This window comes from Balaenoptera ricei, chromosome 11 (genome assembly GCF_028023285.1).
Source record: "Balaenoptera ricei isolate mBalRic1 chromosome 11, mBalRic1.hap2, whole genome shotgun sequence".
Classification (NCBI taxonomy): domain Eukaryota; kingdom Metazoa; phylum Chordata; class Mammalia; order Artiodactyla; family Balaenopteridae; genus Balaenoptera; species Balaenoptera ricei.
The window spans coordinates 102820835-102836471 of record NC_082649.1 but is presented as its reverse complement, the minus strand read 5'-3'; the positions used below and the strand labels follow the sequence as shown (position 1 = coordinate 102836471).

Here is a 15637-nt window from a genome sequence, read left to right as displayed (position 1 = left end):
ACTGCCAAACTCTTTGTATGCCTGAGCTGAAGCCAGAAGTCCTTTCTGAAGTATTTTTTAAAACCATGCTAGGCTACTGAAGAGTTTTAGTCAGAAGAGCTTTTGACCTTAAAGTTCAGAGGAGGTGCTTCCTATGGATGAAATATCCTACCCCATGTGAGAAACCTGAATGTCCATACACGAAGCAGGCCAGGGCAGCTTGGGTTTTGGAGGCAGACAGACCTGGGCTGGAATCCCAGCGGTGTAAGCCTGAGCAGGCTTAACCTCACCACACTCATTTTTTCATCCGTAAACTGGAGCTGTTGGGAGGATTAAATGAGGTATGCATACATAATACTTGGCATTCTGTCTGACTCACAGTGAGCACTAAATATTACCTCCTCCTGGTTTAGTCCTGGGAGGTCTCAAAGGTCCAAGGGATGGCAATATCAGAGATCCACTCAGCAGCTTCCAATCTCTTTCCCCGTTACCCACTTCTGCTACCTTTGGGCCACAAACCTTGCTTGAGCACTCCCACTGTACCTGACCCACGTGGAACCCTCCTTGCTACTTAGGGCAAGTGAGTCAGGCAGACTGGGCTTTAAATCCTCCTTCCACCACTGACTGCCTTTGTGACCCCAGCCAGGCTAATCTCTCTCAACCAGTTTCTTCATCTGTCAGCTGAACACCTGATTAACCACCTCAAAGGGCTTTGCACGACACCTGTCTAAGACAGGTCATTTAATCAACACTGCAGGAATAACTAAAGATAAGGACAGAACTTGAACCCATACTTATCCCCTGTTAAGAGCCCAGTGACCTTGATTTTGTCCGGAGGCCTTAACCACACAGGTAACACAGGAGCTGGGCTGTCTTCTGATACTCAGAAGTTATTAAGAAAGGAGGGGAGAGATGTTATCTGGTAATTCTCACTCGCAATATGTGTGCACATACCCACACACACCCCCAACCACTAACATGTTATTTTATTTTTTCTAAAAAGGTTCCAATACAAGGCCTCAGAGTAGTGCATGCAAATCAATGACCTTCAAACTGTCTGTCACTGTCAGATGACCAGCACAATCTACTACCACAGTGTGTGACCTGGTAAAGAGACCAGCTTCTCACCCTGAGTCCCATCATCTATGCCAACGTCCAGCCTACCACGTGGCTCTTGAATGACTCAGGTACATTTTAGTATCTGAACAGAAAAGACACATTGAGCAGCAAGCATAATGAGTAAGTGTCCTTAGTGTATTAGACAAGGGAAAATACAGACAAGGCATAAAAGGGAAAAGCCAGCTTCATTTGGTGCCTAAATCCCCAAAGTCTCTTGCATACATGATCTGTTTCTAGGGACATCTGCCAACGCCGTATCAAGGACTTGCCCATTTTCCGATGAGATGGAGCTGTTTGCGATGAAGGACTGCAGGACGGGGGAACTATTCACACAAGGTAAAAACCTGAAGTTGTGGCTGCAATTCATAGGCCATCTTTTCCCTGACGTTAACCCATCCCTGTAAATCCAACTTTGTGCCCATGTGAATTCCAAGGGATAGAGAATTCTAACTTCGGTCATGTCTGTGATTATAGGAGAATATAGCCATGGAAGAATTAAATGGAAAAATACAGCCGTGGAAGAATTCAATCACATCAGAGGGTTTTAGTTTGATTTAGTATATTCAGTTAAAAATTTTTTTTTCTTTTTTTTCCGTTTAAAAACATGTTTCTTATATTAGTGGCTCTCAATGCTCTTAGTTACTTATAGATTGCCACCTGCAATTGATTTCAGGGAAAGGCTATGTTTGGTAAACTAGTCTTAATTGAAACCACCAGCTAACTAAAAGAGATATATTCTCATTAGAAAAGTAATCATGAGGGAGAGCAGCATTTAGCTTTTGGAACTACCTGCTTTTCGGCGCAGAGAACTTCCTTCTCTTCAGTCAAAGAGAAAAGACAGACTGAGCAGGGAGGAGCATGCAGCCATCCATAAATCCCTCCAGAGTAACAGCATGAAGGGTAATGACCTTGAGGAAGAAAAAACGCCTGTACCGGGCAACATTTTATATGCCTGACGGCCAACTTCCCAAGACCATGACATCAGCAAGGTTGGTAACTGGCTGACCTCAAACCCACTCACATTCCTTTGTGAAGAGAACCCAAACTCGAGGGGTCCTCCACACACCCTCCACCCACCCACTCCCCATTCCCACGCCCCCGTACAGGACCTCCTCATTCAGCCCAAAGATCCAGCAGGTGCTAAAGAAATGTGAATAGTGTCAATACAAAAACAGATTACCTTTACACCACAATGTTTTTCAGACCTTCCCAAGATTGAGAGGTCTTCTCAGAATGTAACAAAGTGAATTTCAACTCTCACACCATTAACCATTGAGAGTATGACCCAGAGTTAGTTAAGGGGTATAAAGTGACTAGTGGTCAGTTATTGTTCAGTAGTTAACAAGCATAATTGCAGGAACTCTACCCAGAGCTGAGCACACTTGGGTATCACGATGGCAGATGTCAGTTAAGGGTTATGTTCCTGTAAACCTAAGCACCAGAGCTAAATTAACAATTTCCCTTTTTGCCCTTAATTGGTGAAGAGTTCAAGTACTGCAATTCTACCAAAATGATCCTGGGTTGTGCCTCTTTCAAACATTTCAGTTTCTTTTTTTTTTTTTTTCCCAGCCATGCGGCGCACTGTGCAGGATCTTAGTTCCCTGATCAGGGATTGAACCCGTGCCTTCAGCCATGAAAGCGCCGAGTCCTAACCACTGAACCATCAGGGAATTCCCCATTTCAGTTTCTTAATACTAAACATTGGTAAAAAAATATCTCACCAGTGCCCACGGTCAGCACAAGATGAACCAAAAGGGAAGAAGGCTCATCAACTAGCCTTGGAAGTTATTTTAATTGACCTTCTGACTCAGGGGAGCTTTAACTCTTCTGACAATGTTCCACAAGAGCTTCCTGGTCACCAATTCCTAAACTATGAAAAAGTCTGAAAAAGCCCAGCTCAGAGTTATTTTGCCAAAGCTCTTGAGGAAGCTTTCTCTGGGGACAGACAATTATCCCAGCAGTCATTCAGTTCCACAGAGCCACACTTGGATAGAGACTCTTCTCCCAAATTACACCACCTCCATCAACCAAAAAGTTATCCAGTCCTGTTTTGTAAAAAGCTCATGATCAGACTCACAGTGATACCCCCGCACTGGGAGTTTAACTTCCTGAAAGAGACAAACAAGAAGTCAAAGAGGGAAATAGACCCTGGTGAAACCTCACCCCCATTACCCACTCTTAAGAAGAGGTGCTGGGCTTTCCTGGATCTAAACTATTGCCTTCATAGCAAGACCTCCCCCTTCCATTGCACAGGCAGAATGTGCCCAGTAGGGCAGTGGAAGTCCCAGGTAAAAGGAACATAATACCCTAATGGGGACAGACTTCCTCCAGAGCCGAGTAAAATTTACAGGACTCTATCTTGTCTGTCTTGGCTAAAGGAAGGGCCCTATATAAGGCTGCCCTATAATACTGCATAATGACCAAACACTAGGCAGGAGCAAATGGATGCAAGAGGTACACAGTAGCCATTTCTGCCCAGGGCCCAACAGAACTGCGCTTAGTTATATCTCGGCAGTGAAGTTTTAAATTCCCTTCTAAAGGGAAAACCCAATTATAAAAAAAAAAAAAAAAACAGGAAAAACAGCAAATGCATGCTGATTCTTCCTGTTCTAGTTCCCATTTTATTATTCAACTATCATGGAAAAAGTTCCAAGTGCACAGCACAAAACAGCAGATTCCTCCCCCCCTAACCTGCGTGCAGCTTAAATCTCACCCTTCCTCCTTCTCCATCAACCCCACCAGCCCTCCCTCCTGCTCCCCTGGCTCCTGCCAGGCCCCAGAGGCGCCCTGCCCACCACAGTCAGTCGGCGCCCCCCTTCTGTTTGGCCAGGGTGTGCTTCAGCTCCCTCAGGTTCTCCGTCAGCACCTCCACCTCGTCCAGGCGGCCACACTGCTTGGCATCGAAGATGTACGCCTTGATGTTGTCGATCTGCTGGAGGAGGAGCTCCTCCTCTATGGGCTCCTCGCCCTCCTGCCCGCTCTCACTGTCCACCTCGAAGGGGTTAGTACAGGGCGCCTCCTCGAAGGGGTTGCCAGGAACAGGAGGGCCTGAGGGTCTCTGATGGGGATGCCCATCTTCCTCGTCAAAGGGACTGGGGGCTGGGCTGTCTGGGCTAGTGAAGGGATTCCCTGCCACTGCCTCCTCTTCCTCCTCTTCCTCAAAAGGATTGTACTCCTTGAGGACACAGGCTGGAGGGCCGAGGGAAGGCTCTGCAGCAGGAGGGCTGGCCGTGCCCTCTGCTGCAGGGCTGGAGAGGTCTTCCTCATCAAAGGGATTTAGGGAGGGCACCTCATTGTGCTGCGACGTGGTGCTCTGGGGGAAGAATTCCTGGTCAAGGGCTGGGGGCCCAGACCACACTCTGATGGGCTCGAGAGCCGAGCTGGGTGAAGGGGTCTTGGGTGCTGCACTGCTCTGAGCTGGGGAACAGCCCAGATCCAGGGCATGAGCAAGGTGGTTGCGGGGCTCTCTGCCTGGCTCCAGCTGAAAAGGCCTGATTTCTCGGAAGTCCAGGGACCGAGTCCGCGTGTGCAGAGATGCCGCCTGGAACTGCTCCCGTTCTCGTTCCCGCTCCCGTTCCCTCAGCATCTGCAGCTGTTCCCGCTGCAGGTCCTCCTCCTCGGCCTGCCTCCGGGACAGCTCAATGGCCTTCTCTGTCTGCTGCTGGTCATACTCGTCCTGCAGCTGGCGCAGGTTCTCCTGCAGCGTACGCACTTCATCCATCCGGCCCGCGGCCTTAGCCTGCCTGATAAAGGATGTGATGTTGTGGATCTGTTGGAGGAGTGGGTCCGAGTCTTCGATCTGCCCCTGACCTCCTGAGAGCGGAAGCCAGCCCTCAGCCTTTCTCAACGGGGCAGGGCCTCCGCGAAGGGACACCACCTCCCCGTTGGTCGCATGAGACACCAGGTCACTGCGCCTTTCCTCAAGCCTTCGCTGGGATTCCAGGGCAGCCTGGGGAGACACCAAAGCCAAAGAGAAGAAACACGGTCACCAGGCCAACAGCCACACAGCCAGCCACCCTCTGTGGTCCCGCTATCCCTGTGTCAGTGAGACTCCAATTCTCCACCTCAGGACTACGATATCCAACTGCTAAAATCAAATCAGGCTTTTTTATCAGAAGGGAAGGAGTGACAAACCCTGATTTTCAAAATTAAAATAACAAATAACAGTAGTTAAGGGATAAGCTTTTTCTCAGCCTTAGATTCACTGGCCATGCACTTGTCTTAAATCTCTGAGGTCTATTACCACTCATCTACACTAGAACCTCACACAATCTTAAATACACATATTATTCTGTTTAATATTGCATATTCCAAAGTGTTCTACAAAGAACTCCCTGGTGTCTGGGTCCTCTGCAGCCTGTACCAGGGGGAGGATTGCCAGTCTCTATGGTATTCTGGACAGAAGAAAATCAGTAGAACCTCTGAAAGAAAAATAGGACCTGGAGAGAAAAATAATTACTCTGACCTCTGAAGATGAGAGAGGCCAGAAACAGAACAGAAGGAGAACACAAACTAAAGAGAATGAGAGGTTCTGACTTAACGACAACCTCACAGGACCTCCTGGGAGCCTGAGGAGGCCTCTGAGCTCAAGGGAGCTGCAGGGAAGAAGCCAGATGCCAGCATCCCTGAGCTTCACTCACCCGTCTCTCCAGGATCTTCTTCCTCTCCACTTCCTGCTTCCTTTTCTTTTTCAGTTCCTCAAACTGTTCTTTGGTTGGCAGTGACATCAAACCAAGCAACTTTTCCTGTAGGGGGTCACAGGCAATTTTACACTTAAACCCTTTTAGGAAAAAAGTGAACCTGAAGCCCTCTAGTGAGAGCCCACTTAAGCTAAGCCACCCCACTCTCGGACAGTCATGTTAATGAGCAGAGCAGGGAAGGACCTAACACTGAAATCAGACCAGAGCCAACTTTCAAATGGGCCAGTCTTTTCCTGATGAAACGATCAACACCAGACATCCCAGTTATTTGCCCTCTCAGTGGGGCCTTTTCCTGCCCTCCCTGTCTACATCCGTAAGCCTCCATCCGAGCCCCAACCCCACGCTCTTTACATTTCTCCACAGCACTCTCCACCCTCTTAAGCTATATTTTTTAGTTGTTTCTTATCTATTCTCCTCTCTAGAATACAAGCTTTATGAGAACACGAATGTCTGTCTTTACTCATGGCAGGATACCCAGCACCTAGAACACTGCCTGGGACTCAGCAGGCACTCATCAAACGACTGTGGAATACAGCCACTAATCAAAAGCAGGAAGGGCCTCATTCTCTGCATGACGATGTTGGGAAACTAACCCAACAGGACGCTTAGATCTCTGTCAGGAGCCCCACAGGGGATTGGCTGTGACTCTCACAAGGGCTTTCTGACGTAGAAACAACTTAGATCCAACCACCTAGTTCTAGTGTGCCCTTGAATAATCACCTGTTTCCTCCAAACCAATGGCCCAGGAAGAGTCCCGTAGGAGCTTATCCCAAGGAGGAAATGCTATGTGCAAGTATGTCCATCAGGCAATCCTCAACAGCAAAAAATGGGAATCTATCAAATGCCCAGTGAATGGGGAATAGTTAAAGGATGGTGTACACAGAGCACTATTCTGTAGTCATTCAAACAAGAGCTGTTTGAGGACTGCATAAAAAAGTTCTTATGGGGGGCTTCCCTGGTGGTGCAGTGGTTGAGAATCTGCCTGCCAATGCAGGGGACACGGGTTCGAGCCCTGGTCTGGGAAGATCCCACATGCCGCGGAGCAACTAGGCCCGTGAGCCACAACTACTGAGCCTGCGCGTCTGGAGCCTGTGCTCCGCAACAAGAGAGGCCGCGACAGGGAGAGGCCCGCGCACCGCGATGAAGAGTGGCCCCCGCTCGCCGCAACTAGAGAAAGCCCTCGCACAGAAACGAAGACCCAACACAGCCAAAAATACATTAAAAAAAAAAAAAAAAAAAAAAAGTTCTTATGGGACTTCCCTGGCACTCCAGTCGTTAAGACTCAGTGTTTCCACTGCAGAGGGCATGGGTTCGATCCCTGGTCGGGGAACTAGAAATCTTGCATGCCGTGTGGTGCCGCCAAAAAAAAAAGTGCTTATGATATAAAATTCAGCAATAAGAAGGCCTAAACTTGCAAATATGCTACTTATATAACTATAAGTTACTATAAGTAGCATATATAACTACTTTATATAACCACTGCAAATGGAATAAAAAAGAAAATACATCAGAATGAGGCAGGATGGTGTTAAGGACATAGGACTAAAAGGAATATTTACTTTTCTTTGACATCCAGATTTTTCTCTAGATGTGGCTGACACATTTATAATCTTAAAAAGTAATAAATGTACAAACAGAAAATAAACAAGCCATTGGCCCAGTCTGCCTTCAGAGTGGTAGAAGAGCAGGGGAGGCGAGTGTGGTGTTTCTGCCACCCCAGGATGGCTTTACCTGCACAAAAAGCGTAGCTGAATATCTGATCATCCTCTGCAGCCGTAAAGTGTTTGGATGTGGCGGAGGGTCCTGCTTCAAGTCTAAGGTTAAGATCTTCTTACTGAATTGGAACAAACACAGCACTGTAACAGGCACTGCCAGCCTCAGAAACATGGGTGAAAAGTCCCGAGTCACCAGGCTTGCATGCCAGCAACATGTGTAGAGAAATGGGTTAGAGACTCCACTGAAATGTCCTTGCAGGCAAGGCCCATTTCTTACCCTTTGGCTGTACCCAAGGCCCCAAACAAGCATAGGGTGAACGACAAACACTCAGCCATCGAGGCGCTGACCACTGGTGCAGGGCCAGCGTCGTGGGGGAGTGACCAGCACAGTAGAAGGGCCCTGTGCTTGGTTTCATATTCTGCTATCACTGTCTTACAATCCTTAATTTTGAACAAGGGACCTGAATTTTCATTTTGCAACAGACCCTAAAACCATGTAGCTAGTCCTGCACGTACGGATGGACAAGGGTTCCGCATCTCTGTTCTGAGTCACAGTACTTCCTATGCTGCAAAGGGCTGATGTAACCCCAACAGCCAATCCACATTTAAAAAGCAGCGACTGGGACTCCCCTGGTGGTCCAGTGGTTAAGACTCGGCGCTTTCACTGCCATGGGCCTGGGTTCGATCCCTGGTCGGGGAACTAAGATCCCACAAGCTGCACAGCGCGGCCAAAAAAAACAAGGCAGCAGCCAACTTGAAGAAAAGAATCTGGGTTTCCATCTGGGCTCCAGCACTTCTTCTAGCTGTGGTGCATTCTCTCACCTATAAAATGGGGATGTTAATCTCTACCACACAGGGTAACTGTGGTATGATAAAGGAGCTACTCTGTGTGGAAGTAGTCAGTGACTGGCACACAGCTGGTGTCAATCAGCTCCTATTCCTTTAATAATAATGAACAGTAGAAATCCTTAACCGAAAGTTACTGAGATGCACTGAGCGCCAGAGCTGGCAACTCCCTCAGCCTCCTCCTCACACACTCCCACTATCACTAGGACTGGGTAAGCTCATGTCTGCTGGCCGCCCACCACTCATTAACACAGCACCTCCTCCACTCAAGGCAGCACGTAAGACATAACCTAACAGACCTTACCTTAAAGCGTCTATTAGCTCATACACTTTCTGCACTTCCACTCTAAGGTCATTGGCATGTTCCAGACTGTAGGTTGTCTCTCCAGCACTAGGGAGAAATCACAGAGATGTTTGATCTAAGTGTCATCGCACTGAATGGACAGTGTGGTGTGAAAGGACTCACAGAGGGGTAGACAGTTAATTCTCTCCAAATGGCATTTCAGACTCTTGTATATATTGCAGTGCTCATTCCTTTTCAAAATATAAGTGCTAATCAACTAGAAACTGCTTTTAATTTGCAGACACCATAGGGACACACTAGTGCCGAGGTCTTTGAGGACCAGCTCCTAAGCTCATTGCCAAAATAAATGTGACTGAATCTACTTCAGCCTACTTTCCCTGAACAATTTCAGTGCATCTAGTAAGACGGATGAAGTGGTTTACTAAATGAGTTGGTTAGACCACATAAGAGGAGAAGGAACTTTCTTTTCTCACTCAAAGACTACCCACGGAGCGGAGGAATGATAGGAAAGCTGACCAAGGAATCCAAGCCATGGCCCGCGTGGCACTGTGTCAGTTGCCCCATGCTCCTGGTTCTCACGCACAATTGCTCCCCGTGTGAGAAAAACACCTGGACTCCAACTCAAGAAAGGAGGTGAGAGGGAGTAACTCTGCCCAGGATGGAGGAGGGGACATCAGGGAAGGCCAGAGGTGGCTTAACCCCAGTCTCAGAGGAACAGCAACAGTTATCATGTGGTCTTAGAATTGTTCCTTTATGAGTCTGCCATTCCCACCAGACTGCTGAACTCCAAGTGCAGTGATTATGGCTTTTCATTTTTATACCCCTAGTAACTAGCACATGGGACAAGCTTAAACAATGTTTACTGTGAAGAGAAACATTTCAAATGATCTCCAAGCTATTAATCCAGCCTCAGCAATGGCCACTCAACTCCCTTCCTGAGGCAGCAGCTATTTAAGTTAAATAAGCAGAAAGAACTGCTGTGTTTACCTGTTTTCCATCTATAAGGCAGCCCTAGCTGGAAAAATCTTGGTGTGTGCTGTAATCTGCAGATTCAGTAAAGTCGTTTCATCATCTCTAACCGCACAGTTTGCAAAAAGAACATCAGATCAGAACTAAGAAGACTTGCACTTTGTCTTGATAACGCCAAGTCATGTGGAAAATAACAGGGTTGGCCCAAATCTGAAATCACTGCCCTGGTCTCAGTCACATCAACCAACTGTATTCTCCTCGGAGCACCTATCATGCCTGGCATTATTATCATGTGCGTTACTTGTTCACTTGGTTACGGTCTGCACTCCCATGATAATGAAGCCGTCTTCACAGTCCATTGCTGCAGCCCCAGCACCCAGAACAGCACTTGGCACATAACTCGTGCTTGATAAATACCCACTGAGTGAATGAGTGACAGACTGAAAGGCACTTACGTAAAGCACTGCAGAACTGGTCTTTGGAGGTGTAAGAGGTAGACACCTGGAAGCATGCTCAGCAATGGTAGCTCCCCCCGGCTACGGAGGCCCATACAGTCTCTGTTGCAACTATTCAACTCTGCTGCTGTAGTGCAAAATCAGCTACAGTAATCAAACAAACGGGCATGGCTGTGTCCCAATAACATTTTATTTATAAAAAACAAGTGGCAATAATAAGTGTGGGCAAGAATGTGGAGAAATTGAAGGTCTCATACACTGCTGATGGGAATGTAAAATGGTGCAGTCATTTTGGAAAACTGTCTGGAAATTCCTCAAAAAGTTAAACACATAGTTACCATATGACCCAAGAACTCCACTCCTAGGTATATACCCAAGAGAAATAAAAATATATGTCCACAAAACACCTATACATGAATATTCATAGAAGCATTATTCCCAATAGCCAAAAGTGGAAAAACCCAAATGTTCACCATGGGACTAATGGATAAACAAAATGTGGTCTACCCACACAGTGCCTTCATACAAAAGGAATGATGCACTGAATCATGCTACAACAGGGATGAATCTCGAAAACTTTACATTGTGAAAAAAGCAAGACACAAAAGATCATATATCTATGATTCTATTTAAATGAAATATCCAAACTAGGCAAATCCATAGACAGAAAGCAGACTAGTGGTTTCCAGAGAAAGGGAGAAGGAGCAGTGACTGCTAATGGGTATGGGGTTTCTTACTAGGATGATGAAAGTGTTTCAGAATTAAGACAGTGGTGACGGGCATACAATTTTGTGAATGTCGTACTAAATGTGATGTGATGGTTGTACCAAAACCACTGAACTGTACACTTTAAAAGGGTGAATTTTATGGTGTGTGAATTAAATCTTAATTTTAAAAGAAGAGACGGCACACTAGATGAGGCCCGAGGGCCGAAGTCTGCCAACCCCTGACCTAAAGGAAATGTCTGCTCTCAGCCCTGACACCTCAACGTCACCCTGAAGTGGCATCGACCCAAGCACAAGCATGAGGCACAGTGCCCTTGCTCACCTCCGGATGCTGCACTTGGCAGTGGTGCTTATCATCCAAGGCCCTTCCTAAACCCGCTCAATCAGAAAAGCTGGGGTCACATGACTGAACATGACTACACAGGACTGTAACATGCACCCCAAAGAAATACAGATATGACGAAGATTCTCTGCAGTCGGTGGCAGAAGAAAAGCCTGGGCAGAGTTAGGAATTTCATTTTCACCTACTAAAGAATTGACCTAAAATGCCAGAAAACAGTCACCACTAAATTAGTAAAACAGAGAGGAATAGCTTACTTTAATGATGCTGCCATCCTGATGTATTCAGGAGCTTTTTGGTCAACTTTCTCCATGCAAAGTCGTAATTTCTAAGAACAAAAAAGAAGAGATGAGTTGTGCTCTCAAGGTACAGAAAAGCCTACCCAGAGGTTATGCTGAATCAACAGAGATGTATTTAAAATGTGCAGTTTTATAAAATGCAAAAAGTGCAGAGAGTGGTTTTTAGTTCTGTTTTGTTTTGTTTCTTGTTATCAATTTCCTGATTTAGAGCTACTCTACAAGAAAACCTTGCAGGAAGGAAAGAAAGCAAGGGTGAACTTTTTTTTTTTTTTAATACATTTATTTATTTATTTTTGGCTGCGTTGGGTCTTTGTTGCTGTGCGCGGGCTTTCTCTAGTTGCGGCGAGCGGGGGCTACTCTTCGTTGCGGTGCGCGGGCTTCTCATTTCGGTGGCTTCTCTTGTTGAGGAGCACAGGCTCTAGGTGCATGGGCTTCAGTAGTTGTGGCTCACAGGCTCTAGAGCACAGGCTCAGTAGTTGTGGAGCACGGGCTTACTTGCTCCGTGGCATGTGGGATCTTCCCGGACCAGGGCTCGAACCCGTGTCCCCTGCATTGGCAGGCGGATTCTTAACCACTGCGCCACCAGGGAAGCCCAAGGGTGAACTTTTGACCGGATGTTTCTGAGAGGAGCAAGGCCTTCCAGGACACAAGTCATCTGAGTTAACCAAGGTAGAGAAAAGAAATTAGTTGCTATGTCCTTTATCTGCCAGGTGACGCCAGATCCCAGCACAAGGCACTGCCAGGGTGCACTTCAAAAAAGAAGGAAGCCAAAAGCACAGCAGCTATTTACAAAAATGAGTTATCAGATCGTGAACTCCACATAAAGGACGGCCAATGGCTACATCTGCAGCTCAGCAAGGGTTTAATTAACACCATTTCTAGTATCCTGAGTATTTTCACGGTGGTTTCAGAAATACAGCCACTCTGACCTGCAGAACTGCTACCAGTGACCATTCAGTGATCATCAGACAAAAACACATCCCTCCTTGGCGCTTCCCTGGTGGCGCAGTGGTTAAGAATCCGCCTGCCAATGCAGGGGACACGGGTTCGAGCCCTGGCCCAGGAAGATCCCACATGCCGCGGAGCAACTAAGCCCGTGCGCCGCAACTACTGAGGCTGCGCTCTAGAGCCTGCGAGCCACAACTACTGAAGCCCACGTGCTACAACTACTGAAGCTCACGTGCCACAAGTACTGAAGACCGCGCGCCGAGAGCCCGTGCTCCGCAACAAGAGAAGCCACCGCAATGAGAAGCCCGCGCACCACAATGAAGAGTAGCCCCTGCTCGCCACAACTAGAGAAAGCCCACACGCAGCAATGAAGCCCAACGCAGCCAAAAATAAATAAATAAATAAATAAAATCTATTAAAAAAAAAAAAAAAGAACACACCCCTCCACTGTTCAGTTTTGCACAAACTGCTTCCGACGCCCGGGCTGGTTTCCTCCTCCCCGTTTCCTACCACCTCCCTGCCCAACCCCCACCTGGCTCATCCTTCTCATCTTGTAGGCCTCACCTGGCCATTAGGAGGCCGAGCCAGGCTCACACCCAGTCTGACTCTAAATCCCAGCTGCTGGCACCATACTCTGCTCCTTTAAAGCAGCACCTACTGAAGGCATTCCAGGGTTGCTGGTGGTAATGAGAGCTGAGGAATTTGAATAGACTTAAAAGAGGAAGCTCTAAGCCTCTGGGCAGTTTCTCAAACTCCCAAGTGAGTGTGGCAGGTCTCTTCCAGCCCACTCTTCACCACCAGCTCCAGCTCCTGCCCACCCACAGAACTTGTCCACACCGCATGGCAACCACCCTTCCTCCTCTTGCCCCTGGGCCACGGAAGCCCCTAACCACCCCCCCCCCCGCCCCACTGTCAAGTGGGCATGGAAGGGAGAGGGAACAAGCTTGTTGCAACATACCCAGTGACTCTGCGACTCACCCAGGGCCCTAGCTAGTGCCCTTTGGCAGAAACTAAAAATGATTCAAAGGAATGACTTCCCAAAGCATTCTCCAAAATCTGCAGGCACGTATATAAGCAACAGCCAAATCTCTCTAATCAGACTCAGGACCACACACGAATCACCTCGTAGAGCTTCACGATGTCAGGGGTGTGCTCCTTCTCGTCGATCTGCTGCTCTCTCTTGAGTAGTGTGTCCTTGCAGTGTGTACAGCAGCGGATCCGGTCGTCATCCTTCTCGTCCAGGACAGAGCTCACGCTGCTCACGCTGCTGATACTGGCCCGGCGGGAGCCGTGGACACTGTTGGGTGACTGGCTGGGGCTGGTATGAGTGCTCAGGGAGTCCTTGCTGGCACTGGTGAGCTTGTCTGTAAAGCACAACACAGGACAGGCAGCAGTGAGCCCGCAGCCTCCAATCACCCCACCAGCCACGACAGCAGTGGAGTCCAACGGTGGGCGTGGCACGAGAGCAGGCTCTGCCCACAGGCGAGAAGCACCCACACCTCTGCCTTCCCGGGCTCAGGCTCTGAGGTGGGATGGACGCCCAGCGCAGCCGGCAAAGAGCCAGGCAGCCTAGGACAGTCTGTCTTCGAGGCTCAGAAGCCCACCCCTAACCTGGCCTTACCACCTACTGCCCTGCTCCATCTGCCCCGTGCCTCAGACACAACCCAGGCTCTCCCTGGACTATCCTCCACGGCCTTCCCCCACGCCCAAACGCCAGACTCCTATCCCTTCCAAAGCTCATCTCAAATGGCACATCCTCCCGGAAACCACCCCCCAATTCCCTGAGGCAAAAACAATCTGCCTTTCTATCAGTTTCTACCACGTCGCCCCTTGTGGAGCACTTCCCACTTTTCCCTGTAGTGATAGCTCTATGTACACCCCAGAGCTGCCCTAGGAATCTGTGATTCTGAGGGTAGAAACTGTCTTATTCATAGCTGCACCCCTGTATTTTTTCCAACAGGGCCACCTCATAGCAGCTGCCCAGTAAATGTCAGTTAATTAGCCCAAAAGAAGGACGGTGAAGAGTGTCCCCAAAACATAGTTTATAAAGTCTCAGGTAAGACAGGGAGTCGCCTCAGGGAGAAAGGGGAAGTATCAAGGTAACGTGAGCCTGCTGGACATCAGAGCTCGACAGAGGAAGCATCTGCTTCTGTCCCATGTTATCCAGACATCCTGCAGCCAACAGTACATGCAGAGTCAGCAGAACTCTCCAGGGTTGCAAAATCACCCCAAAAGTCCCAGAATTAGCCAAAACCCCATGAGATCATCTTTAGCAACCTTTAACCAGCTGAGATTCAAAGTTCTGGACCACTGGGACCACTGGGTTCCACCTAACCTTTACAGCCTCATTCCCACATTCTCAAGCAGTGTTTCACACCCCCAACTACTGTACCTGCTCATCTACTAACCTTCCCCGGGCCTTTCCACATCCCACACCTGTGCACCAGCTCTTCACTCTCCCCAGGATGCCTGCCTGCCCCACCTTTCTGCAGTCCCAGTTGTGTTTCAAGGCTCCTCTCAAACGTCACCTCCCGACCCTGAGCACCCACACTCTCCCTCTTCTCCGGCCTCTGCAGCGGCCTCAGCAGCGCTCAGTGGCTCTCATATTACGACATTACAGCCTATTCTATATGACAGTGAGCTGTCTGTGACTCTTTGCTCAAAGGAAAGGACTAGCCCGCTGCTCATTTTTCAAGACCATCTCCTACAGTCTCCTCTCAAAGCCTCACCTGCCACTTCAAGCAGAGCTGACAAAGATTCCATCAACTCGGGACTTCCCTGGTGGCGCAGTGGTTAAGAATCCACCTGCCAATGCAGGGGATACGGGTTCGAGTCCTGGTCCGGGAAGATCCCACATGCCGTGGAGCAACTAAGCCCGTGCGCCACCACTACTGAGCCTGTGCTCTAGAGCCCGCTCACCACAACTACTGAGCCCGCTCACCACAACTACTGAAGCCCACGCGCCTAGAGCCCATGTTCCCTAACAAGAGAAGCCACCACAATGAAAAGCCTGTGCACCACAACGAAGAGTAGCCCCCGCTCGCCGCAAATGGAGAAAGCCCGCTAGCACCAATGAAGACCCAACACAGCCCAAAATAAATAAATAAATAAATTTATTTAAAAAAAAGATTCCGTCAACTCTCCCACATGCCTGACACAACTTCTCTCATCATACCTGTCTCTTTATAAAGCACTTGTTTGTGAGTGTGTCTCCCCTGTTGGATGCTGGACTCCCTGA

The 15637-nt window shown here is 48.4% G+C and overlaps 1 protein-coding gene across 3 annotated transcripts in view; it reads right to left on the bottom strand.

Moving 5' to 3' along the window:
• Positions 1-1212: 1212 nt before the first annotated feature.
• The window catches only part of RBSN (rabenosyn, RAB effector), a 28697-nt gene continuing 14272 nt past the window's right edge, over positions 1213-15637 (bottom strand). For 2 of the 3 annotated variants that reach the window (XM_059940443.1, XM_059940441.1), the window contains exons 7-12: positions 13522-13763; positions 11410-11480; positions 8664-8750; positions 7530-7632; positions 5739-5843; positions 1213-5047 (exon numbers count right to left, since the gene is read on the bottom strand). In XM_059940443.1, the coding sequence (XP_059796426.1) occupies positions 3899-5047; positions 5739-5843; positions 7530-7632; positions 8664-8750; positions 11410-11480; positions 13522-13763 (1757 nt within the window). In that variant the 3' untranslated portion in view covers positions 1213-3898. The remainder of the gene's footprint in view (positions 5048-5738; positions 5844-7529; positions 7633-8663; positions 8751-11409; positions 11481-13521; positions 13764-15637) is intronic. The other variant, XM_059940442.1, reaches the window with a different exon arrangement.